The sequence below is a fragment of the Microcaecilia unicolor genome, chromosome 12 (assembly GCF_901765095.1).
Source record: "Microcaecilia unicolor chromosome 12, aMicUni1.1, whole genome shotgun sequence".
In the NCBI taxonomy this organism is placed as follows: Eukaryota; Metazoa; Chordata; class Amphibia; order Gymnophiona; family Siphonopidae; genus Microcaecilia; species Microcaecilia unicolor.
In genome coordinates, this window is record NC_044042.1 from 63,836,697 (window position 1) to 63,861,606 (window position 24,910).

A 24,910-nucleotide genomic window follows, 5' to 3' on the forward strand; every position below is an offset into this window, starting at 1 on the left:
GTATATTGGTATTCTAGCGTCCTGTATATTGTTTGTTGTGCTCCCTGTTCTTACATAGGGTTCTTGTTGTTTAAATCATAGGAATCAGTGCTACTGTTCTATGGTAGGTTTTCTACATGTATGTTGAGTTAGGATTTTTTCAAGTTTTGTGTTATTTCACAATGTGCCTGGTAGTGGAAAAATGTATTTAGCTATTACTGACATAATGTGAGAATCAGAATTTCATGAGGGTCGTGTATGTAGTGTGTCATGGATGTGAGCATCGTCCATCATGTATGTCCTCACTAAAAAAAAAGGTTGAGGACTACTGATATAGAGTGATACTGGATTTGGGGGGGGGGGGTAGAGAGAGAGAGAGTGATGCTGGATTCTGACAAAAAAGAAAGATGGAGGTGACAGTGCCATAGCGAGGGCTAATGGCACCCAGGGCGGGTCGCCGCTGCGCACCCCCTCTGGGTGCAGCACGGCACGACCCCCCCCCCCCTGCGGTGCACCACCCCAGACCGCATTCTTACCTGTTGGAGGGCCGATCCGCCCCGAGTGCATGTCACTCGGAGCTGCGTCGGCCCCGCTGGTTCCCTGCTCTCTCTGCCCCAGAACAGGAAGTCACCTGTTCCGGGGCAGAGAGAGCAGGGAACCAGCGGGGCCGGCACCCCCCGAGTGCGTGCACCCGGGGCGGACCGCCCCTCCCGCCCTCCCCTTCCTACACCACTGGGGGGTGATGCTGGATGGTGAGGAAGAGTGAGAAATGCTGGATGGGGAAAGAGAGACAGGGCAATGGGTGAAAAGAGAGATAGATGGGGTAATGCTGGATGGGGGAGAAGAGTGAGAGTAATAGAGTGAAGCTGGATGGAGAGACGAGCAAAAAAAATGTTCTTTAGTCCAATAAAAAGATATCACCTTATTTTCTGGGAGGTTTTTTTGTTTTATTTGTATTTGTTAATGTCTAATAAAATACATAAGTAATGCCACACTGGGAAAAGACCAAGGGTCCATCGAGCCCAGCATCCTGTCCATGACAGCGGCCAATCCAGGCCAAGGGCACCTGGCAAGCTTCCCAAACGTACAAACATTCTATACATGTTATTCCTGGAATTGTGGATTTTTCCCAAGTCCATTTAGTAGCGGTTTATGGACTTGTCCTTTAGGAAACCGTCTAACCCCTTTTTAAACTCTGCCAAGCTAACCGCCTTCACCATGTTCTCCAGCAACGAATTCCAGAGTTTAATTACGCGTTGGGTGAAGAAACATTCTCTCCGATTTGTTTTAAATTTACTACACTGTAGTTTCATCGCATGCCCCCTAGTCCTAGTATTTTTGGAAAGCGTGAACAGACGCTTCACATCCACCTGTTCCAATCCACTCATTATTTTATATACCTCTATCATGTCTCCCCTCAGCTGTCTCTTCTCCAAGCTGAAAAGCCTAGCCTCCTTAGTCTTTCTTCATAGGGAAGTCGTCCCATCCCCGCTATCATTTTAGGCGCCCTTCGCTGCACATTTTCCAGTTCCACTATATCTTTCTTGAGATGCGGCAACCAGAATTGGCATTATAACATCCTCACACCTGTTTTCCATAACTTTCCTAATAATACCCAACATTCTATTCGCTTTCCGAGCCGCAGCAGCACATTGAGCAGAAGGTTTCAGTGTATTATCGACGACGACACCCAGATCCCTTTCTTGGTCTGTAACTCCTAACGTGGAACCTTGCATGACGTAGCTATAATTCGGGTTCTTTTTTCCCACATGCATCACCTTGCACTTGCTCACATTAAACGTCACATGCCAGCTAGCCGCCCAGTCTCGTAAGGTCCTTCTGTAATTTTTCACAATCCTGTCGCGAGTTAACGACTTTGAATAACTTTGTGTCATCAGCAAATTTAATTACCTCGCTAGTTTCTCCCATTTCTAAATCATCAAGGAGGACAAAGCCGTAGCGGAGAAATTAAATGAATTCTTTGCTTCGGTCTTCACCGAGGAGGATTTGGGGGGGACACCGGTGCCGGAAAGAATATTTGAAGCGGGGGAGTCGGAGAAACTAAACAAATTCTCTGTAACCTTGGAGGATGTAATGGGTCAGTTCAGCAAGCTGAAGAGTAGTAAATCACCGGGACCTGATGGTATTCATCCCAGAGTATTAATAGAACTAAAAAATGAACTTGCGGAGCTACTGTTAGAAATATGCAATCTGTCCCTAAAATCGAGTGTAATACCGGAAGACTGGAGGGTAGCCAATGTTACTCCGATTTTTAAGAAAGGTTCCAGAGGAGATCCGGGAAATTATAGACCGGTGAGTCTGACGTCGGTGCCGGGCAAGATGGTGGAGGCTATTATTAAGAATAAAATTGCAGAGCATATACAAAAACATGGACTGATGAGACAAAGTCAGCACGGATTTAGTGAAGGGAAGTCTTGCCTCACCAATCTAATGCATTTTTTTGAGGGGGTAAGCAAACATGTGGACAATGGGGAGCCGGTTGATATTGTATATCTGGATTTTCAGAAGGCGTTTGACAAAGTGCCGCACGAAAGACTCCTGAAGAAATTGCAGAGTCATGGAATCGGAGGTAGGGTATTATTATGGATTAAGAACTGGTTGAAAGATAGGAAGCAGAGAGTAGGATTGCGTGGCCAGTATTCTCAGTGGAGGAGGGTAGTTAGTGGGGTCCCGCAGGGGTCTGTGCTGGGTCCGTTGCTTTTTAATGTATTTATAAATGACCTAGAGATGGGAATAACTAGTGAGGTAATTAAATTCGCCGATGACACAAAATTATTCAGGGTCGTCAAGTCGCAGGAGGAATGTGAACGATTACAGGAGGACCTTGCGAGACTGGGAGAATGGGCGTGCAAGTGGCAGATGAAGTTCAATGTTGACAAGTGCAAAGTGATGCATGTGGGTAAGAGGAACCCGAATTATAGCTATGTCTTGCAAGGTTCCGCGTTAGGAGTTACGGATCAAGAAAGGGATCTGGGTGTCGTCGTCGATGATACGCTGAAACCTTCTGCTCAGTGTGCTGCTGCGGCTAGGAAAGCGAATAGAATGTTGGGTGTTATTAAGAAGGGTATGGAGTCCAGGTGTGCGGATGTTATAATGCCGTTGTATCGCTCCATGGTGCGACCGCACCTGGAGTATTGTGTTCAGTACTGGTCTCCGTATCTCAAAAAAGATATAGTAGAATTGGAAAAGGTACAGCGAAGGGCGACGAAAATGATAGTGGGGATGGGACGACTTTCCTATGAAGAGAGGCTGAGAAGGCTAGGGCTTTTCAGCTTGGAGAAGAGACGGCTGAGGGGAGATATGATAGAAGTGTATAAAATAATGAGTGGAATGGATCGGGTGGATGTGAAGCGACTGTTCACGCTATCCAAAAATACTAGGACTAGAGGGCATGAGTTGAAGCTACAGTGTGGTAAATTTAAAACGAATCGGAGAAAATTTTTCTTCACCCAACGTGTAATTAGACTCTGGAATTCATTGCCGGAGAACGTGGTACGGGCGGTTAGCTTGACGGAGTTTAAAAAGGGGTTAGATAGATTCCTAAAGGACAAGTCCATAGACCGCTATTAAATGGACTGGAAAAATTCCTCATTTTTAGGTATAACTTGTCTGGAATGTTTTTACGTTTGGGGAGCGTGCCAGGTGCCCTTGACCTGGATTGGCCACTGTCGGTGACAGGATGCTGGGCTAGATGGACCTTTGGTCTTTCCCAGTATGGCACTACTTATGTACTTATGTACTTATAAATATATTAAAAAGCAGTGGTCCTAGTACAGACCCCTGAGGAACCCCACTAACTACCCTTCTCCATTGTGAATACTGCCCATTTAACCCCACTCTCTGTTTCCTATCCTTCAACCAGTTTTTAATCCACAATAAGACTTTTCCTCCTATCCCATGACCCTCCAATTTCCTCTGTGGCCTTTCATGAGGTACCTTGTCAAACGCCTTTTGAAAATCCAGATACACAATATCAACCGGCTCCCCTTTGTCCACACGTTTGTTTACTCCTTCAAAGAATTGAAGTAAATTGGTCAGGCAAGATTTCCCCACACAAAAGCCGTGCTGACTCGGTCTTAGTAATTCATGTCCTTGGATGTGCTCTGTAATTTTGTTTTTAATAATAGCCTCTACCATTTTTCCCAAGTGATTGGAATATGTCACTTTTTGAAATGTGCAGCTACTAACTTTGTTTTGCACATTACAGGGGGGCACATATCATTGTTTCTACTTCTCTGGTGTTGCAGACTCTGGCTTCTTGGGGGTTCAGATTAATTTGTCTACATATTTCTATTTTTAGGTTATGATTACTTATTCTGTATTTGGTAAGGGTCTGTGTGTGAAAGAGGCTAGGTATTCTGTTAAGCACTGAATTTCTGTGTAGGATCAATCTGTACTAATCCAGCTTGCTTAGTTTTCTCAATAGATGTATCGAGTTCTAGTACCGACTGCAATATTTACAGTGCTGTCTTTTCCTTGATAGACCCTTGTTGTGTGATTCCTGGAAATTTAGTGCTATTATGGTATGCTAGAGGTGCTGAGTAACATTTGTAGGGTTTTGTGTTCACAATATACCTGGTGCTGGACTTTGGATTTGTATTTAGCTCATACCACTCATTGTAGTAGCAGGAGGTGAGTTACATTTAGCTACAACAGGTATTTTCCTGCATCTGGAGGCTTACAGTCTAAGTTTGTACATTCTGTTACAGTGCTGCTGAACATCACTGTTCACAGGCCAACAGGAAGCTGCTGGGCTAGAGAGCTAGGACTGACTGGCAGCCAAGTTTTAAAAGTACCTGCATATATTTACAGAATACTGTAAATACTATTGTTTAATAATTAGTATTATTGTGGTACAGTATATGGATGTTTTTGGTACATAATTCTCTGGAGTGTATTCAGTGTAAATACCTTCAGTAATAGAGATATTAGGGGGAATGACTAGTGCAGGTGCACCAGAGACACAGTGAAGGGGTCCTTCACTGCTGCGTTCAAAAGTGCCCTCACTGTCCCTTTGCTGCTGACATAGGTGCTGCCTTCATCCTAAGGATTTTACCTAGCCCTGCCCTGCCCCAACCCCACTCTAGGCCCACCTCACTCCACCTTAGCCTCCCCAAACAACTGAGTCACTGACCACACATGTATGCCTATGAGGATTTTCACCCTTTCCTCTCTCCCGGCCCTTCAGCCTCGCACTGGCGCCTATTTTACAAAAGTCTGCTCCCCCTGATGTCAAAACCTGGCTACGCCTCTGGGGTGGGGGAAGTGTTTGAGGAAAGAAGAGGCTCAGGGGCGGTCGTTTTGGTACGATATGAGAAAGGGGAGAAGAAGTGTTTGTCCGCAGCAAAGTTTAAAATAAAATCCATGCTGCTGTGTGGCGGCTCAGCAGCAGGCCAGGTAGGCGCCGTTTTCGTTTGTAATCTGATTAGGGGAGAGGCCACTCCCCTTGCGCCCCACCTAGCTATGCCACTGGGGGACATGCTTCTCACGTTTGATTTTTTTGGAAATGTACATCTTTTGTAATTTGGAAGAAATTGCATTTCTGTTACTTTAAACAGTATTTTTACTGCTTATAGAAATCTGTGGCGGGGCAGCATTTTATTTGTTTCTGTCCTCTTTTTTGCCTCCGCAAATATGGTAACCCCTAGCCATGAGTCTTTGTCAGAGATTGCCCCTGCAGTCACCACTTTGCTTTACTACCACTACCCTGTTTCCCCGAAAATAAGACAGTGTCTTATATTAATTTTTGCTCCCAAAGATGCGCTAGGTCTTATTTTCAGGGGATGTCTTATTTTCGGGGAAACAGGGTACTAATTATTATTTCAATTGTGCTACTAGACGTGTACTGCACAGAAAACACTTGTGAGACAGCCCCTGCTCCACAGAGCTTGCAATTTATTCAAGACAGACAAACAGGGCAGATGAGGGATTAGGGAGTTTCATTTCATTATGCAAATGATTTAAACAACATAGATACTGAACAGGTGAATAAGGGGTTAAGAGTTAAAAGCAGCCTCAAAAACGGAAGGCTTTTTGTCCTGAGCAGGGCCAGAGACTAGGAATGTTGTAAGGACTCAGGAAATCGTACAGTACAGCAAGATGGGACTGAAGGGGACGAGAACAGATAAGAGTGACTTACCTGATGGAGGGAGTTCCCGGGGAAGACTGTAGGGGGAAATGGGAGAGGTACTCGGGAGCTGCAGAATGAAAGCACTTTAAATCAGGAAGAAGAGTCTGAACTGTTTATAGAAACGACAGGGAGCCAGTGAAGTGACAAAGAGGGAGATGGTGAGTGTAGCAACACAGGCGGAAGATACCTAATAAAAGCAGGAGGAATTTGAAGGAAATTTAAACACTGATAACCATACAGTTCAATGCAATTACTTACTGGTTCTATTGTATTGTCAATTATGGGTAATGAGAGCGTCTTATCAGTCTCCATTCTCCAAGCGTGAATGCTTGAAAGTGAAAGTAAAGCTAAAAAAAGAAAGCAAAACTTGGCTTGCTGTGGCAGAAGCATTAAACTAAAACGGGTTCCAATCAACACAGAGGAAAAGGAAGAGGACATCCCCTCCCCCACATGGTGCACAGTCACCTCGCCCGCTGCCTCTTGCTATATATATAGCCACAGGCAGGCAACAGCTGTGCTGGTCACTCTCTTTCTCTCACTGACAGCCAGATGCTCAAAACTCAGCGCCGGAAATATACTTCCAGATCAGTGCAGAAAAACAACTCCCTCATGCTCAGCTCTAATGAGATGCAAATTTAGGCGCACTTATACATTGAGTATAAGGGAGTTCGATTGTTTGGTGCAGGATGGTGCCTGACCCATGCACTGAAGAGTTGTGCATTAAGCGCAGCATGACCAGAACAGAAGAAGGAGGAAGAGGTGCCGGCAGCGCTGTGCTGAACGGGAGTTCGCTGGCTTCTCCATTTCTTTAGGGGGAATCTATGAGTACTTTGCCTCTTGGATAAGTTATTTTCGATTTTGACTTCTTTAAACTGAAGTACAATATACTGCTGTATCGAAGTCTTCAGTAATCGGCTAGTATGCTGGAACTGTCTTTTTAAAGAGACATGGCCTCTTTAGACACTTAAGAGACACTCTTGAAAAGAGACACTTTTAAAGAGACATGGCCACATCAGACACCTAACACCAGCTCAGAGCTGGCGTTAGGTTCCTGGCGTTAAGGGTGCCCTTGTTCAGGGTGCTCTTTGTGGAGCATGAGAGGGAATATCAAAACGCCTAATTTAAATTGCATTTGCTTAGCATTTGCGGTATGCTTTGGCGTGCTGGAGTTGTCTGTGCTTTTTGTGGTAGCAAATATGGGCACTAGTCCGGTGTGAATTGCCTCTAGCTCCCACATTTGCTTCTGAGCATCAGGGCCTTAAATCGCACTGCGGCCCTCATGATCAAAAGCAAACTCCGGCGCTAGAGGCTGTTAACGCCATACTAGCGCTGGAGTTTGCTGCCGACCCATGATCAGAGCCCTCGAGCGCGTGAAACAACGCACTCGAGGGCTCTTAGGTAGTAGTAGTAGTAAGTAGCATGTAAATGCATGCTAAACAGGGCTCACAGCGCACGTAGCTTGCAAATGCATGCTAATCAGTGCTTAACGTATTCATCCCCAATGATCAGCGGCCAGCGCGCCAAAGATTGGCTGGCGTTAGGGTTTGCTCCAATCATTGGGGAGGAATGGTGAGCCCTGTCCAGCATGCAGTTGCATGCTGGCAGACCCCTGTTCCCCCCCAAAGCAAACGCGAACAGGGGGCTGGAGGTCCGGTGGACCTCCGGTCCCCCCCCCGACGATCTCACCCCCCCAAGTTCAGGGAACCCCCAGAAAATATCAAGTGGCCGCCGCCGGCCAAACCCTCTCCCACCCTCCCACCCAGCGAGCGACGGTGGGGGCTGGAGGTCCACCCCAACTCCCCCCCCCCTCATTGTTGTACCAATCCTTGGTGGTCCAGTAGGAGTAGTGACAACCCCCCCTCCCGGCCCCTCTTACCTTTAGTTGGAGGAGGGACGCAGCCTGCCTCTCTCCTCTTCCAGTGGACGATATCGCAAAATGGCAGCGCCCAGCCCCACCCATTGCAACCTGCGATTCCCTTACATGGTTTGTAGCCCTGCCCAGCGTATCCCAGGATGCAGTGGGCGGGGCTGGGGGGCCGCCATTTTGTGATGTCGTCCACTGGAAGAGGAGGGAGGCAGGCTGCATCCCTCCTCCAACTAAAGGTAGGGGGACAGGGAGGGGGGTTGTCACTACTTCTAGACCACCAGGGATTGGTATACGCTGGGGGGAGGGGAGTTGGGGTGGCTTCGCTCGCTGGGTGGGAGGGGGTGGGTGGCCGGGAGGGGGGTTGTCACTACTCCTACTGGACCACCAGGGACTGGTACAACAACACGGGGGGGGGGAGTTGGGGTGGACCTCCAGCCCCCCCCCCACCCGTCGCTCGCTGGGTGGGAGGGTGGGAGAGGGTTTGGCCAGCGGCGGCAGCCACTTGATATTTTCTGGGGGTTCAGGGGGCTGGAGACCCACCAGATCTCCAGCCCTCCCTGAACTTGGGGGGGGGGGGTGAGATCGTCGGGGGGACCGGAGGTCCGCCGGACCTCCAGCCCCCATTTTGCCTTGCTCGGGGCAGGGGTAGTCAGGGCTTGGTGGTCCCATGGACCTCCAGCCCCTGTGTTTGACAGGTTTGGGCTTTTGACAGCCCAGACCTGTCAAACAAGTGCGGTAGAATTGTGCTGAGCGCATGCTCAGGTACAATTCTCCCGCACTTCTACCCCTTGATCAGAGATAATTGTGCTGCTTAAATTTGCATGCATTATCTCTGATCATCAATGCAGAAAAGCCCTGCGCTGTTCCAGCGCTATTTTTAGAGTGCTGTTTGGAACAGCGCAGGGCTTTGGATCATGAGGGCCTGCAAGAGGAGGAGTGAATGGCTGCATATTGGGCTGTTCCCTCTCCCTGCCTAGAGAGCAGTGGCGTAGCCACAGGTGGGCCTGGGTGGGCCAGGGCCCACCCACTTAGGGCTCAGGCCCACCCAACAGTAGCACACGTTTAGTGGTAGCTGTGGGATCCCAAGCTCGGCCAGCTGAAGACTTCCTCCAGATGGTAACGAAAATTCTACTCTCCATGATACCGGCACCTGCGTATCTTCAGTTTTCAGCGCATGCCTGCTGCAGACTGCCAAGGTGGAAAGAAGCGTTTTCCCACCAGCTGAGATATTTTTTGGGTGGTGGTTGTGGGGGGAGAGAACAATTGGTGCCCACCCACTTCTTCCCTAGGCCCACCCAAAATCTGTTGTCTGGCTATGCCCCTGCTAGAGAGCTGACTGCTCATGTGAAGTGCGTGAGGCTTTACAGAGACCCCTGTGGTTCATGAGCAATTGGCTCTAGGCAGACACAGGAAGAGGAAGCAGCCCGATATGCAGCTGTTCACTCTCTTCTCATCTTACAGTGCAATTTCAGCATGGGACAGGGAGAGAGAGTGAACAGCACAGCTTTTCTGTGCCTGCGCTGGAGTCAGACTTTCATTCTGGGGACTTACCAGCACCAGTCGTGGGAGTCAACATTGTCAGCAGCAGCAAGCAGGCACTCGCTCTGAGTCTGAGGAGTGATCACCATCGAAGGAACTAGCAGTACAAGGAGGGGGTGGGAAGTCACAGTGGTAATAACAATAATAAAATGTATTTAAATTTCGCATTATCCTAAAGTTCCAAGCAGATTACTATTTACATACAAAGCAGATAAAATACATTAAAAACATAAAAACAAATAAGCACAGAATTATCAAAAGCAACATATACAAACATTGTTTCAAATCTGTAACCAAGTCAGAGACTAGAAATAATACGCTCATTGCTCAATTCAAACTTGTTCCTGGAAAATTTTTATACATTAAAATACAAATCACTGCAGCTGGTCAGTATACTTTAGCTAGGAGAAGCCAGTCCATTACTCATCTGGTCCAAATGCCTGTTGGAAGAAATGTCTTTAACTTTTCTTAAATTCAGTTATGTGTTGAATTACATGAAGCTCAACTGGTAATGTGTTCCAAAGTGCTGAATATTCACAGCTAGCTGGTTATATCACACCATATAACTAGTTAGCCGCTATGTGCTAAGCACTAATATTCAGCGGAGATAACCGGCATTCTCGAACTGAATATTTGCACTAAGCCAGCTATGTACTATTTAACCATCCACTAACCACTCCTGGCCAGTTAAATAGCACTGAATATCGGCCAGTTGGTGCCTTGATTCCTGAGCCCTGTGACTTAAAACAAGAAAGACTTCAGTTTCCAGTAGTCCCTGTGCACTATGCATAATGCTACAGGCAGTAGCTGTTAAATCGCAAGAGGATTGTAAAAAATTACAAGAAGACCTTACAAGAATGGGAGACTGGGCATTCAAATGGTAGATGACGTTTAATGTGAGCAAATGCAAAGTAATGCATGTGGGAAAGAGGAACCCGAACTACGTAATGCAAGGTTCCACATTAGGAGTCACCGACCAGAAAAGGGATCTAGGTGTCATCGTTGATGATACGTTGAAACCTTCTGCTCAGTGTGTGGCGGCGGCTAAGAAAGCAAACAGAATGTTAGGTATTATTAGGAAAGGAATGAAAAACAAAAATGAGGACATTATAATGCCTTTGTATTGCTCCATGGTGTGACTGCACCTCGAATACTGTGTGCAATTCTGGTCACTGCATCTCAAAAAAGATATAGTGGAATTAAAAAAGGTACAGAGAAGGGCGACGAAAATGATAAAGGGGATTGGATGACTTCCCTATGAGGAAAGGCTAAAGCGGCTAGGGTTCTTCAGCTTGGAGAAAAGACGACTGAGGGGAGATATGATAGAGGTCTATAAAATAATGAGTGAAGTGGAACGGGTAGACGTCAGACTCACCAGTCTATAATTTCCCAGATCTCCTCTGGAACCTTTTTTAAAAATTGGTGTTACATTGGCCACCCTCCAATCTTCCAGTACCACGCTCGATTTTAAGGATAAATTACATATTACTAATAATAGTTCCACAAGTTCATTTTCAGTTCTATCAGTACTCTGGGATGAATACCATCCAGTCTAGGAGATTTGCTACTCTTCAATTTGTAGAAATGCCCCATTACATCCTCCAGGTTCATAGAAATTTCATTCAGTTTCTCCAACTCATCAGCTTTGAATACCATTTCTGGTACCGGTATCTCTCCCAAATCTTCCTTGGTGAAGATCGAAGCAAAGAATTCATTTAATCTCTCCGCTATGGTTTGTCTTCCCTGATCGCCCCTTTTACCCCTCGATCATCTAGCGGTCCAACCGATTCTTTTGCTAGCTTTCTGCTTTTAATATACTTTTAACAAAATGTTCTATATGTTTTTGCCTCCAACTCAATCTTTTTTTCAAAGTCCCTCTTTGTCTTCCTTATCAGCGCTTTGCATTTGACTTGACATTCCTTATGTTATTTCTTATTATTTTCAGTTGGTTCCTTCTTCCATTTTCTGAAGGATTGTCTTTTAGCTCTAATAGCTTCCTTCACCTCACTTTTTAACCATGCCGGCTGTCGTTTGGTCTTCCGTCCTCCTTTTTTAATACGTGGAATATATTTGGTCTGGGCTTCCAAGATAGTGTTTTTGAACAGCATCTACACCTGATGTAAATTTTTGACCCTTGAAGCCACTCCTCTAAGTTTTATCATAGTCAGGGCCGTGCCAGCACGGTAAGCGAGGTAAGCACGGTAGGAGGGCGCTGTCCTCTGGGGGGTGCCCCGCTGAACCATGCTTACCTTGCCCTCTCCCATGTCCCAACTGCCCGCCCTCTTCTCCCCCCCCCAACAAGATCCCTTTTAAATTTACCTCCGTCCGGCAGCGAAGGCGCAGCGTCAGTGAAGGAGGCGGCGCTTCTGACGTCTCTACTAGTCTTCCCTTCGCTCAGTGTTCTGCCTTCTTCTGACGTCAAAGCTAATATCAAATCTGATCATATTATGATCACTGTTATCAAACGACCCCAGCACCATTACCTCCCGCACCAGATCATGCGCTCCACTAAGAACTAGGTCTAGAATTTTTCCTTCTCTCATTGGCTCCTGTACTAGCTGCTCCATAAAGCAGTCCTTGATATCATCAAGGAATTTTACCTCTCTAGTATGCCCCGATGTTACATTTATCCAGTCAATATCGGGGTAATTGAAATCACCCATTATTATTGTGTTGCCCAGTTTGTTTGTGTCCATAATTTCCTTTAACATTTCTACATCTGTCTGTTCATCCTGGCCAGGTGGACGGTAGTACACTCCTATCACTATCCTTTCCCCTTTGCACATGGAATTTCAATCCATAGGGATTCCAAGATGTGTTTTGTTTCCTGGAGAATTTTCAATCTATTTGATTCAAGGCCCTCCTTAACATACAATGCTACCCCTCCACCAATTTGATCCACCCTATCACTTCGATATAATTTGTACCCCGGCATGACAGTGTCCCACTGGTTATCCTCCTTCCATCAGGTCTCAGAGATGCCTATTATATCTAATTTTTCATTATTGCAATATATTCTAACTCTCCCATCTTATTTCTTAGGCTTTTGGCATTCGCATATAGACATTTCAAACTATGTTTGTTGTTCCTATTTACTTCATGCTCAGTACTTGACAGTATTAATTTGCATCTTCCCTCTGTGTTCATATCCCCCTTGTCTATCACCACCTCTCCTATCTGTGTCCCTGTACCTGTGCTCCCCCATGTCCAGCATATTTCTGTGTTCCTATTCCTCCTCCCCCATGTCCAGCATCCCCCTCTGTATCCATATCCTGCTCCCATGTCCAGTATTGTCTCTCTGTATCCATAACTCCCATGTCCAATACTACCCCTTTTTGTTCATTTGCCCCCATGTGTATCCAGCATTGCCCCTTTGTGTCCATATGCCCCCCACCTGTGTCCAGAATTGTCCCTCTGTGTACTTATACACCCCATCTATATCCAGCATTGCTCCTCTGTGTCCCTATCCTCTCACCCATGTCCAGCATTACTGCTCTGTGTCCCTATCACATCCCCATCCAACATTGCTGGACCGTGAGGGGTTGAGGGGGGACAGGGGCCAGAGATGGGAGATACTGGACCACAGGAGTTGGGTGGACCTTGGGTCAGCTACTGTATGCTACGCCAAAAGATCATCCCGAACCTTCTTAAACCTCCACTTCCCCAATTGCAAAGGCGTGAAATACAAAACGCTACATGCATCAACCTTTTCTCACATGAGCACGCAGTATTGGAATACACTGCCACGCAACTTAAGAACAATCAACGAGCAAGCTTCCGCAGATCACTGAAGACCCATCTTTTCGAAAAGATTTACGGAAAAAACCAAAAAACATAAAGTCCACACCTACTATTCACGAATGCATCACACATTCACCTCGGAACTCTCATTCCCGTAATATGACATCATTCATAACTTCAATCACAGAAAGATATATATCATATGTCTTTATGCCTTCTTATCGCCCTCTAAGCTCCCATTGTATCCTCCCAATGTTTCAATGTTTGTGCTCCATTGTTACACTCCCAAGGACACTCCAATTGTTTCGCATAATTATACAAAATGTAATCCATAACCAATCTGTAACAAATTGTATTTCCAAGATTTAACTCATATTGTAAGCCACACTGAACCCGCAAAAAGGTGGGAAAATGTGGGATACAAATACAAATACAATAAACAATAAACAACAATATTTGGTACAACTATGAGTGTGTTTTTGGGGCTGGGCCTGGGAAGCTGGCAGATATGGGTTGTTGTTTTATTTTCTCAGCTTAGCTGCTGGTGCTAGTCAGAAAACTGGCTTTTCAATTGCTGGTTTGAAGGATCTGCTGGCAGCCAGCCTGGCCATTATAAAAACAGCCAGGCCAGCTGAAAACCACCCAATTGGCAACCCTAGAAATATACTACTACTTTAGGATGTCAGTTTAAAAGCAGAACTAGCCAAAAAGTCTCCCCCCTGAAACTGTATAATTTGGCAGCTCTGAGAATAAGAAGTGTGCTTTTTTGCTCATTATATTGTGCTTATTGTAGCAAGGAAGAAATAGATAAAGGCATGAAAAAAGGAAGAAAAAATGTCAGCAAAAGGCAAACGGGGAAAGTATGTCGAGCATGGCTCATACAATTCTTTCCCCTCTGCGTGTGTGTGTGTGTTTGAAGTGGAGGAATGTGTGTGTTTTCTATGTTGCGTGTGTGTGTGTATGTCTCTGATTAGGAGAGAAGAGCAGTGGAATAATTTAAATGGAGCAGTTCCTAAATATTCTCTTGGTTTAGAAAGAAAAATAAAATTAAACCAACTTAACTAACCAGTTAAGTGTCTCTGAATATCAGTGGATAGCCCGCACAAGCGATTTAACTGGCCAGGAACCTCCCTTGCCCACTTAAATCATTTTGAATATCGACCCGATTGTGTCTTTTCCCCAGTTTGTGTCCTATGTCAGATTTGAGCCCATTTGATAGAGGCAGACAAACGCAGACACACCATTTATATATAATTTATTTCCAACGTTCTGTTGAATTGGAAAGAATGAAAAAGAACGTGATGGCGAAACTGAGCAATGAAAGTGATGAAGTGGGAAGCATAAGAAATGCAGCAGTGGCACAGCTAGTATTAAGTGAACCCGGCAAAAGGTCAGAGGTCACTCAGTGCTGAGGAGGACATGTGGTTCAGTTCCATAGGTATACCATGAGGAGGGGCAAGGAAGTAGCAAGTGCCACTTCTAAATTGGCATGTTCCTCTTTCCCACTGTGCCCTCTTTGCCAGCTCCTTTTCCAGCCCCACAGTACTGCCAAGACTTGAGAAAGTGAAAAAGACACTCACACAGAAGTTGCTTCCATGGCTGGAAAGGCAGCAACAAAAAGAGAAAATTTTCCAGCTTATGAACCAGCACACACATTTCACAGCCCCTGCAGTGTTTTTCCCCCCTCCTTTGGTACAGGCTTCCTGTTACCTAAGAAGCGTGTGCCAAAGCAGTAGGCAGAACACTGCAGGGCATGTGAACAACCATGCCAGATCACAGGCCCTATAGGTTCTGGTCCTGGAGCAGCAGCCAAGAGACGTGAAGGAAGAGGACCTGGAAAGAGGTCAAGGACTTGAAGTAGCCATCAGAGATGCTGGACTGAAAGGGGAAATGCTGATGGAAAGGAAGAAAGATGGCAGATTCTAGGCATGGGGGGAGAGACAGAGAAACTGCTGGGCAGACTTGATGCACAAGAAAGAGGCCAAGAGGGTGGGAAGACTCAGCAGTGCGTGAGAAAGGCTATGACAGATATAGGAGAAGCACTTAAACATCTGGCCTGGAGAGCAAGAAGGGACTTGTATATTTGACAGGAAAAGAGTAGGAAATTGGTTATTTGAAGTTGGGGGTGGGGGAGAATGGAAAACATCTCTAGTGGGTAATTGGGGAAGGGAAATCAGGGACCACACCAGAAGGAAGGGGCAAGTGGAAGAAGAAAAGAGGGGACTGGGTTACTGGGTAGCAGTGGAGCAAGGACAGGGTAACTGGGTGGGAATAGAGAGATCAGAGACTCGGGGTTGTGAGAGGCAGACAATTCAAGTACTCAGATTTTCTAAGGTGCTCCTGGATGATCTGCTCTGTCTCCTGAATTACCACTTGGATCTTGCCCCATGACGGGACAACAATCCTCCAATCACAAACCACCTTTACCCCCATTATTTTCTCTTCTGCTTGTTTCTGAAGAGCAGTCGCAGTACCAACAGGACAAAGCATAGAACATTTACAAATGTTTGCTATTTCTGGTGGCGCTCACCATCTTCTCTCTGTGGTACATTTTCATTTCAGAAAGGTAGCACCGTGGAGAGGAGGAGGTGGGCATTTGCAGAAACAGCAAGCACGTGCATCCATCCCCAACATGCTGCAACTGGAAGTATGGCAATTTGAGCAGAAATGCGATAAGTGGGTAGCCTAGACAGTATGAATAAGAGGATTGTGTGATAGGGCTGAGAGCATTAATGGGTGATGTGAGATAAGGCTGAAGTTGTGAGATGAGTGCTGAGAGACAAGAGATTGGAAGGAGTTGTGGAGTGTTCGTAAAAGGTGATATGATGAAACAGGAGGACTTGGGAGGAGGGGGTAGAGAGACAAAGGAATAGGTCAGGGATGGAGGAAGTGGGAGAAGATAGATATGGGACATGGAGGCTATGAGAGTGAAGGGGAGTGGAAAGCTGGATAGGAGGTAAGAAATGCACACCTTTTCAGCAAAAATCTAACTGCATAGAGAATATACATGTTACTATTGCTAATCATTTCTATAGTACTACTAGATGTACACAGCATATGTCCCTAGAGCAGGGGCGTAGGCGGGAGGGGGGTCCAGAGCCCAAGGTGGGAGGGCACATTTTAGCCCGCTTCCCCCAGCCGCTGATCTCCCCTTTGCTGGCGAGGGTCCCCAAACCCCGCCAGCCTTAGTCTTCTTCAGTGCTGGTCTCCGGCGCGTTCGCTGATCTGTGCCGTGAGTCCTGATGTCCTGCATGTCCTGCATGCTCAGTTTCACTTAAAGGAATGTGCTGGACATCAGGACTCACAGCACAGATCAGCGAATACGCCAGAGACTGGCGCTGAAGAATAGTAAGGCTGGTGGGGCTTGGGGACCCCCGCCAGCAAGGGTACCTTGTGGCAGGTCAAAAGTGGTGGGGGAGGGTTGGCAGGGGGGATCAAAAAGTAGAGGGAGCCAGGACTAAATCTGTGGGGGCCCATGCCCCTGTGGCCCCACCTAGCTACGCCTCTGCCCTAGAGAGCTCACAATCTGAGTTTTTGTACCTGGGGGCAATGGAGGGCTATGTGACCTGCCCAAGCAGCTACAGTTGGAATTGAACCCAGGTTGCCAGAATCAAGGCCCACTGCACTATCCATTAGGCCACTCCTCTCTACAGAAAGATCAGGTGCAGACACTTGGAATAAAGCCTTCTTCATCTTTTGCAACATATGAATCCCTGTGCCCATAAAAAGGGAAGAGGTGCCACCAGGGCTAGTGTTAAAGATGATGGAGACCTGGGCAGATATGTGGAACAATGCTACAGAGCCCACCAGCAAGCTTCCTCCCTCAGCTTCAGGCAGGCTAGGAACTCCTCTTGCATGGGGACTGGGGGCACTTGCCCTGGTTGCATTACCCTATCTAGGAGAAACATGACCTAATGACATCTATTTCACTCTGTTTTAGGGCCCTCAGAAATTTCAGATGTTTCAATGACTGTTTAGCAAGCATTTTTATTGGAAGGTGTAAAAGACATACGCATTAATGCAGACTCCCTGAGCCTAAGGCTATCCTGGTAATTCAGGCTGACAATTTTTAACTAAGAAAAATAATTCAGTTAACTTATGATGTCTCTTGGTAGATATGATCTAGAAACCTAAAGAAAATCTGAGTGATTTGAGAAAAGTTTAACTATAAACCATTTTTCTAATCTTAGATAGAAAGACTGATTATACTCCCTGGATCACAAAGATGAAGTTTATATATGAAGGGTGATTTTATACCACGTCACCTAGGTTTAAAGGACAAGCAGGTACTTGTTTCTAAAGGCACATAAAATTACCCTTTAAAAGCTTTATACACAATGTCTGGAAAAAACAGGACCCCTAGCATAGTTTCAAAATACTTTGTTTAAACATTTAGTTTGACATTTGAAACTAGATTTGTGCAATGGGGGCTTTTCTTAGTTAATTCATATTTTGAGTTCAAAGTGTCCTCCTTCAACCTTGACATGAAGGTCTTTGATGCCACTGAGCTGTTGTCTCAATGAATTCTGGAGTTTCACTAATTAAAAGCTCAACCATTTAGCGAGCTTGATGTGCTCCATCCTGTTGAAAAATAAAGTGCTCAGAAATGACTCGAATTTCAGGCAGAAGCTTTTGCTGCAGTAGGACGTTTTGGGGTTATTTGGAAAAATGTTGGCGCTCTCGTTTTTTATGGACACCTTGTATGTTGCAACTAAAAGGAAGCTGTGGCCTGTTTGGGTGAGGTGTAATATTCACATGTAAAGTTTATACAGTATGCATGGAAAGCACAACTGCTTGAGGTCCATTCATACTCCGCTCCAGAGCACACCCATAACTCAGTCATGTAAAAGTGCATGTGTTCTTGTCATCATCCATACTTTTACGCACAGAGAAGTTTTATGAGGCATTTTAAATGTCTCTATAAAATCACAGTCAAAATGATCCACGCTCTACACCAGTGGTATTCACTCTCAGTCCTCAGAGGACGCAAACAGGCCAGACTTTCAGGATATCCTGAGTGAATATGTGTCAGATATATTTGTTTATAATGGATGTGGTATAAATCTATCTCATGCATATTTATTATATGACTAATATAAATTTTTACATTTATTTTGCCAACCTATTTAATCACATATGCATTATTCACCATACATTTACATGTTTATTCCAACTAATATACATATATATATATTTTTTTTTGTTGCATTTGTATCCTGCGCTTTCCCACTCATGGCAGGCTCAATGCGGCTTACATGGGGCAATGGAGGGTTAAGTGATTTGCCTAGAGTCACAAGGAGCTATCTGTGCCTGAAGTGGGAACTGAACTCAGTTCCTCAGCTCCCCAGGACCAAAGTCCACCACCCTAACCACTAGGCCACTAGGCCACTCCTCCACATATCTAAAGCCAACTCAAATGAGGTCCACCATTTTCTCTTTTCCTCGAGAAAGTTCCAATCACAGCTGCACTGATTATACATACCAAACCACGTGTGTATATAAACTAAAAAAGTCTTGTAACCTCAAGTATAACTTGTCATAGTCCAAACTCCCTGCATCCAGCAGTAAAGTATCCAACAGCTGAGAAATATCCTCTCTTTATTCAATAATCTTGATGTCGGGCATCATCTGGATAATAATTTTGGAGGAGTGGCCTAGTGGTTAGGGTGGTGGACTTTGGTCCTGAGGAACTGAGTTCAATTCCCACTTCAGGCACAGGCAGCTCCTTGTGACTCTGGGCAAGTCACTTAACTCTCCATGCCCCATGTAAGCCACATTGAGCCTGCCATGAGTGGGAAAGCGTGGGGTACAAATGTAACAAAAATAAAAACTCCAACAAACGAATATTCAATCTGTCTTTGGTCCCAATAGGATTAATTATTGTAGATTTACTCCATAAGTTTGTATTAAGAATGCTTATTTATTAGGGATAGTCTGAAAACCTGACCTTTTTGTAGCAGGGGCTTAGCCAGCAGTCCATTATTGGGGGTGCCACACATTTCTTCTTCCCCCTCCCCCGCTGTGTTAAAATTAATACCTTTTCTGGCAGGGATGCCAAAACCCTTCCAGCTGAAGACATATGCTGTCTGAGCCACCCCCTCCCCCTTGTGCTGCTTCAGGAATGAGGAAGTTTGCAGTGTGCCTCCAGCCGCTGATGCATACTCACTGCGTATGCTCTAAGGCAGGTGTAAGTGCTCACTCCTAAAATATAGGCACATATTTGACCAGTTATACTGGCGTTCCATAAAGAAATGTAGGCACATACTTTTCTTTATAGAATAGGCTCAAAATAGGCACATGTTTAGAGCCAAAAATAGATGCGCTGTCATAGAATTACCCTCATGAGACTGATATTAGAAAGTGCTTATGCAGTTGGCCTCCTGCAAATTAATCAGGTAATTTTGGATGTATAAATCTAAATATGGCCAAACCTGTCCATCTAAAAAGAGGTTAGGATTTGAAACATTCCAGGAACAGTGACTCTTAGCTGTATAAATTATAGGCCTGATATTGAAAGTGATTTAAGTGGGCAGGAAAGGCTGTTGCTTGCCGAAATCATGCTCAGCCAGTGCTGCTGAATATCGGCCCTAACCGTCTATGTTGAATGTGGGCAAGAGAGGACATTACAGGTAGTAGAGACGGTGAGGAACCAGGAGTTTTGCAGGTGCACCCACATAACTTAAGAGTACCAGCTCAAAGCTGTGTGTGCTCCCCCCCCCCCCCCCCCCACAACAGACTTGACTTCCTTGGGCCTACAGTTCCAGTCCCTGGTGGTCAAGTGGTCTTCAGAGCAGAAGCGATGCCTAATTCCTCCTATCCAGGATGGCTCCAATGTCAAAATGGCTGCTGTGACATCTGGCAGCTGTCTCATGATACTATCGTACCACCCTGACAGTACCTCTAGAAGTCATATCAGCCATTTTTATACTGGAGCCAGTCTTGGCAGGAGTGATTGAATATTGCTCCTGCCCCAAACACCACGACCACCATGGATAGTAATGGTAGGCCCAGAGCAGCCCACTAGGGGTGAGGGGTGGGGGGCTACCTTGGGAGGGACCTTGTTCATCAGGGGAGGGAGGGAAGAAGGGGAATCTTGTTCTTTGAGGGAAGGAGGAAGGACGGGGAAGGGCTTTGGATACTCTTTCCAAAAATACTAGGATTAGGAGATATGTGATGAAGCTACAAAGCAGTAAATTTAATACAAATCTGAGAAAATGTTTCTTCACTCAGCGTGTAATTAAACTCTGGAATTCGTTGCCAGAGAATGTGGTAAAGGCGGTTAGCTTAGTGGGGTTTAAAAAGGGTCTGGACCACTTCCTAAAGGAAAAGTCCATAGACCATTATTAAATTGACTTGGGAAAATCCACTGCTTATTTCTGGGATAACCTATAACCATCATAAAGTGTATTGAGGTTTTCTGAGATCTTGCCAGGTATTTGTGACCTGGATTGGCCACTGTTGGAAATAGGATGCTGGGCTTGATGGACCTTTGGTCTGTACCAGTGTGGCAATACTTATGTACTTATGGCTGCTGTTCTTCAGAGGAGGAGGAAAGGACATAGACCTTGCAGCAAGAAACAGTCTAGTCAGTGTCGAATATTCAATGCTGGTGGCCAGACATGGCTTGGCATTGAATATTAGGGCCTATTTCTGCTCTTGGTGGTCAGTGTTTAAAAAAAACACTCAGGGGTAAGATGGACACCTTGTAGGACATGCTGATCAGAGCTCTAATTACCTCTCAACTATATTTCCTTAGATCTTTGAAGGGAAGGTCAGAGATTCCCAAATCCCTCAAAGCATCAGATTCCTTCATTGAAGCAGGTTCTGATTTCAGCATTTGTTCAACCTAAATCAATCTGGGTGCTTCTGCATTGACCAAGGTGGAAGAGCCTCAGTCTGGAGAGCGAAGTATCACCCTTTCCTCTTCTGTAGGGTGTTGAGCAGTAGGCACAAGGAGCTGTGGAAGGAATCACTGGTTGCTTTGGCAATGGTGGCCAGTTAGCTCTTTCTCCTGCAGAGAGTTTGACTCTTGAACACGGTTTTCAACCAACTGAGCAGGAAGGACCTTCTCCGGGGAAGCAAGGGGTGAGTAATCCAGTTTCAGTGGAGAGATTTCATCTGGGAGCAGTCAGTTGATGGCTGCAGCTCTATCCTCCGATAGAACTGTTGACATTCGGCCACTAATAAGACCCTGTGAGTTGACTTTAGGATTGATATGGACTGCCTTGGAGGTGCTACACAAGGTTTGTATGAGCTTTACTACTGCATTGTCTAATTCAACAACCTTGAAAGCTTTGGATAAACAGATAACTGATGAAGGGAGGAAAGTAAAAGTTCTGGAAAATTTGTTCACCCAGGTTAAGGAGACTCAATATCAATTGACTCAGGATAGACTCAGAATAGATATAAAAATATATTTTTTAAATCCTCACTTCCATCAGCTGAATATTGACTAGTATATGTCTAAGTAGTAATACACCACTAAAATGTAAATTATGTAGGTGATTTTATAAAACGTTTGCTGCTTGTAAAATTTGTTTTGCACATACCAAGATAGGAATACATAAATGTTACTTGTAAACCCGGATATGTTAGATATGATATTCGTCTTAATATTTTCATTGTGACAAAGTGAGCTTTATGCTGGCGATCAGAGGATATAATATGTACAGGCAACATATCAAGTATATTTGAAAGTTCTTTCTCACTAAGCCATTTGCACCCAATACAATTGGGGACGTCATTTGTATCTTTCTGCCACAATTTCTTGGTCTCTTGATGCTTAGATCCAGCCTTACCGATTGCAGGGCCCTGTGTGGGTGACCCCCCGGCAGTCTGGTATGTTTCCTCGTCTATGAATCCACCCCTACCTTAAAACATGCGTTTCGCCATAGAGGGTTCAGAGCAGTGGCAGCAATTCACATAGACTGTCTGTCGCGGACCCTGGAACTCACTCTCTACTGCATCCTGCCCCCTTCTGATGTAGCTTCCTGTTTCTGCAAGGGCAGAACGAAGCAGAGAGAGGCTCCAGGGTCAGCGGCAGATGGCCTATTCAAACTGCTGCCATTACCCTAAGTCCTCTGCAGAGAAAAGCACATTTTAAGGTGGTGGGGGGTTTGGAGACAGGGCCCTGACCAGCCACCCCTGTTGCCCCCTGCTTAAGGTCAGCCCTTTTGATGATCTTCTCTCTGTAGGTAGTACAAAATACAGAAGCAAGAAGTAGGAAAGGTAGGCTCTTCTAAAAACCAGAGGAGACGTCTATAAAGAAGCAATTCTTTATTGCAAGCGAAGTGACAACGACTCAACACAGCTGTGTTTCGGCGCTAGCTCACACCTTCTTCAGGAGTCTAAAACATAAGATTTATAAAAACACAAAAACAAATAATCAAAGTATGCTTAATACCATAGATAGAAAAACATATATTTGTAATAAAAATGTATAGGAATTAAAAACATATATATCAAAACATCAACAGAAATAATACTTTTTTATATATAAACAAACAAATCAAAATTTATCCACAAATAAATGTATAAAATGATAACAGCATATGGACATCCTATATAATAATTCTCACTTCCAACGTTCTAATCTTGCTGCCTGTGTACGTGGCTCCTTCAGAGTTACTGAGCTAGGCTCCGTAGTCAGACTGACATCACCGTTGCAATTATGCTGTGAACTTCAGAACCCGCGAATAAAGAAAAAAAAAACATTCCATGCCTCACAGCTGATCCATGTCCAGCGACCCTCCTCCCTCCCCTGCCCCCCTGCAGCCACCCATGTCCAGCGACCCTCCTCTCCCCTGCCCCACCTGCAGCCTCCCATGTCCAGCGACCCTCCTCTCCCTCTGCCCCCCCTGCAGCCACCCATGTCCAGCGACCCTCCTCTCCCCTGCCCCCCCTGCAGCAACCCATGTCCAATGACCCTGCTCTCTCACCTGCCTCCCCTCCACCCACCCAGGTTGTGTAGCGAATTTTTCGGGGGAGGCAGGAAAGATTCCCGGTCCTGCCTGCCCACTGCTGGCACTGGCGCTGACCCTCCCCTGCTGCCGGATCGCTGGTCAAAATGGCTGGCAACACTTACAAGGGTGGCCTGCAAAACTACAGCAGAAGTCTCGCGAGTCCGCCATGGTTGGACATGGGTGGCTGTGGGGGGGGGGGGGCAGGAGGAGAGAAGGGTCGCTGGATATGGGTGGCTGCAGGGGGAGAGGAGGGTTGCTGGACATGGGTGGCTGCAAGGGGGGCAGGGGGAGAGGAGAATCACTGGACATGGGTGGTTGCAGGGGGGCAGGGGGAGAGGAGGGTCGCTGGACATGGGTGGCTGGAGGGGGGGCAGGGGAGGTGGTGAGGGGGGTCCTGAGACCAGAAAGGTGGGGGTGGAATGGGGGTCCTCAGACCATAAAGAGGGGAGGGGGGTCCTGAGAGAGGGGATGGGGTACACACTCACTCACTCACTCTCTGTCTCTCACATACACTCTCTCTGACACACTCTCTGTCTATCACACTCTATCTCTCTGTCACACACACACAGTCTCACACACACAGACACTCTCCTGCTTATAATCGAAAGAGAAAAACGCCTATATTGTGACCCAAATCGGGAGATAGATGTTTATCTCACAAAAACGAATAAAGCGGTATAATCGAAAGCCGAATTTGGACGTTTTCAACTGCACTCCGTCGCGGATGCAGACAAAGTTGATGGGGGTGTGTCAAAGGCGTGGTGAAGGCGGAACTGGGGCATGGTTATCGGCCGATCAGAGATGGGCGCCTTTCGCCGATAATGGAAAAAAAATATGCGTTTTTAGCAAGAATTTAGGGCACTTTTCCTGGACCCTGTTTTTCCACGAATAAGGCCCAAAAAGTGCCCTAAATGACCAGATGACCACTGGAGGGAATCGGGGATGACCTCCCCTGACTCCCCCAGTGGTCACAAACCCCCTCCCACCACAAAATATGCCGTTTCACAACTTTTTATTTCACCCTCAAATGTCATACCCACCTCCCTGGCAGCAGTATGCAGGTCACTGGAGCAGTTATTAGGGGGTGCAGCGGACTTCAGGCAGGTGGACCCAGGCCCATCCCCCCCCCACCTGTTACACTTGTGCTGGTAAATGGGAGCCCTCCAAACCGCCCCCCAAACCCACTGTACCCACATGTAGGTGCCCCCCTTCACCCCTTAGGGCTATAGTAATGGTGTAGACTTGTGGGCAGTGGGTTTTGAGGGGGATTTGAGGGGCTCAACACCCAAGGGAAGGGTGCTATGCACCTGGGAGCTGTTTTACCTTTTTTTTTTTGTAAAAGTGCCCCCTAGGGTGCCTGGTTGGTGTCCTGGCATGTGAGGGGGACCAGTGCACTACGAATCCTGGCCCCTCCCACAAATAAATGTCTTGGAGTTATTCGTTTTTGAGCTGGGCGCTTTCGGTTTCCATTATCGCTGAAAAACAAAAACGCCCAGCTCAAAAAAAGATAAACGTCCATGTTTTTTGAAAATACGGTTCGGTCCGCCCCTTCATGGACCCGTTCTCGGAGATAAACGCCCATGGAGATAGACGTTTCCGTTCGATTATGCCCCTTTCTGTCTCTCACACACTCTCTCTCACACAAACACACACACACACACACTGTCTCTC

At 46.1% G+C, this 24,910-nt stretch overlaps 1 protein-coding gene across 3 annotated transcripts in view; it reads right to left on the reverse strand.

The window, feature by feature from the left end:
* CALCOCO2 (calcium binding and coiled-coil domain 2) overlaps positions 1-24,910 on the reverse strand; it is a 119,074-nt gene that overhangs the window by 86,761 nt on the left and 7,403 nt on the right. For 2 of the 3 annotated variants that reach the window (XM_030221573.1, XM_030221577.1), the window contains exon 1: positions 6,389-6,810. In XM_030221573.1, the coding sequence (XP_030077433.1) occupies positions 6,389-6,568 (180 nt within the window). In that variant the 5' untranslated portion in view covers positions 6,569-6,810. Of the gene's footprint in view, positions 1-6,388; positions 6,811-19,314; positions 19,479-24,910 lie in introns of those variants that run through there. The other variant, XM_030221574.1, reaches the window with a different exon arrangement.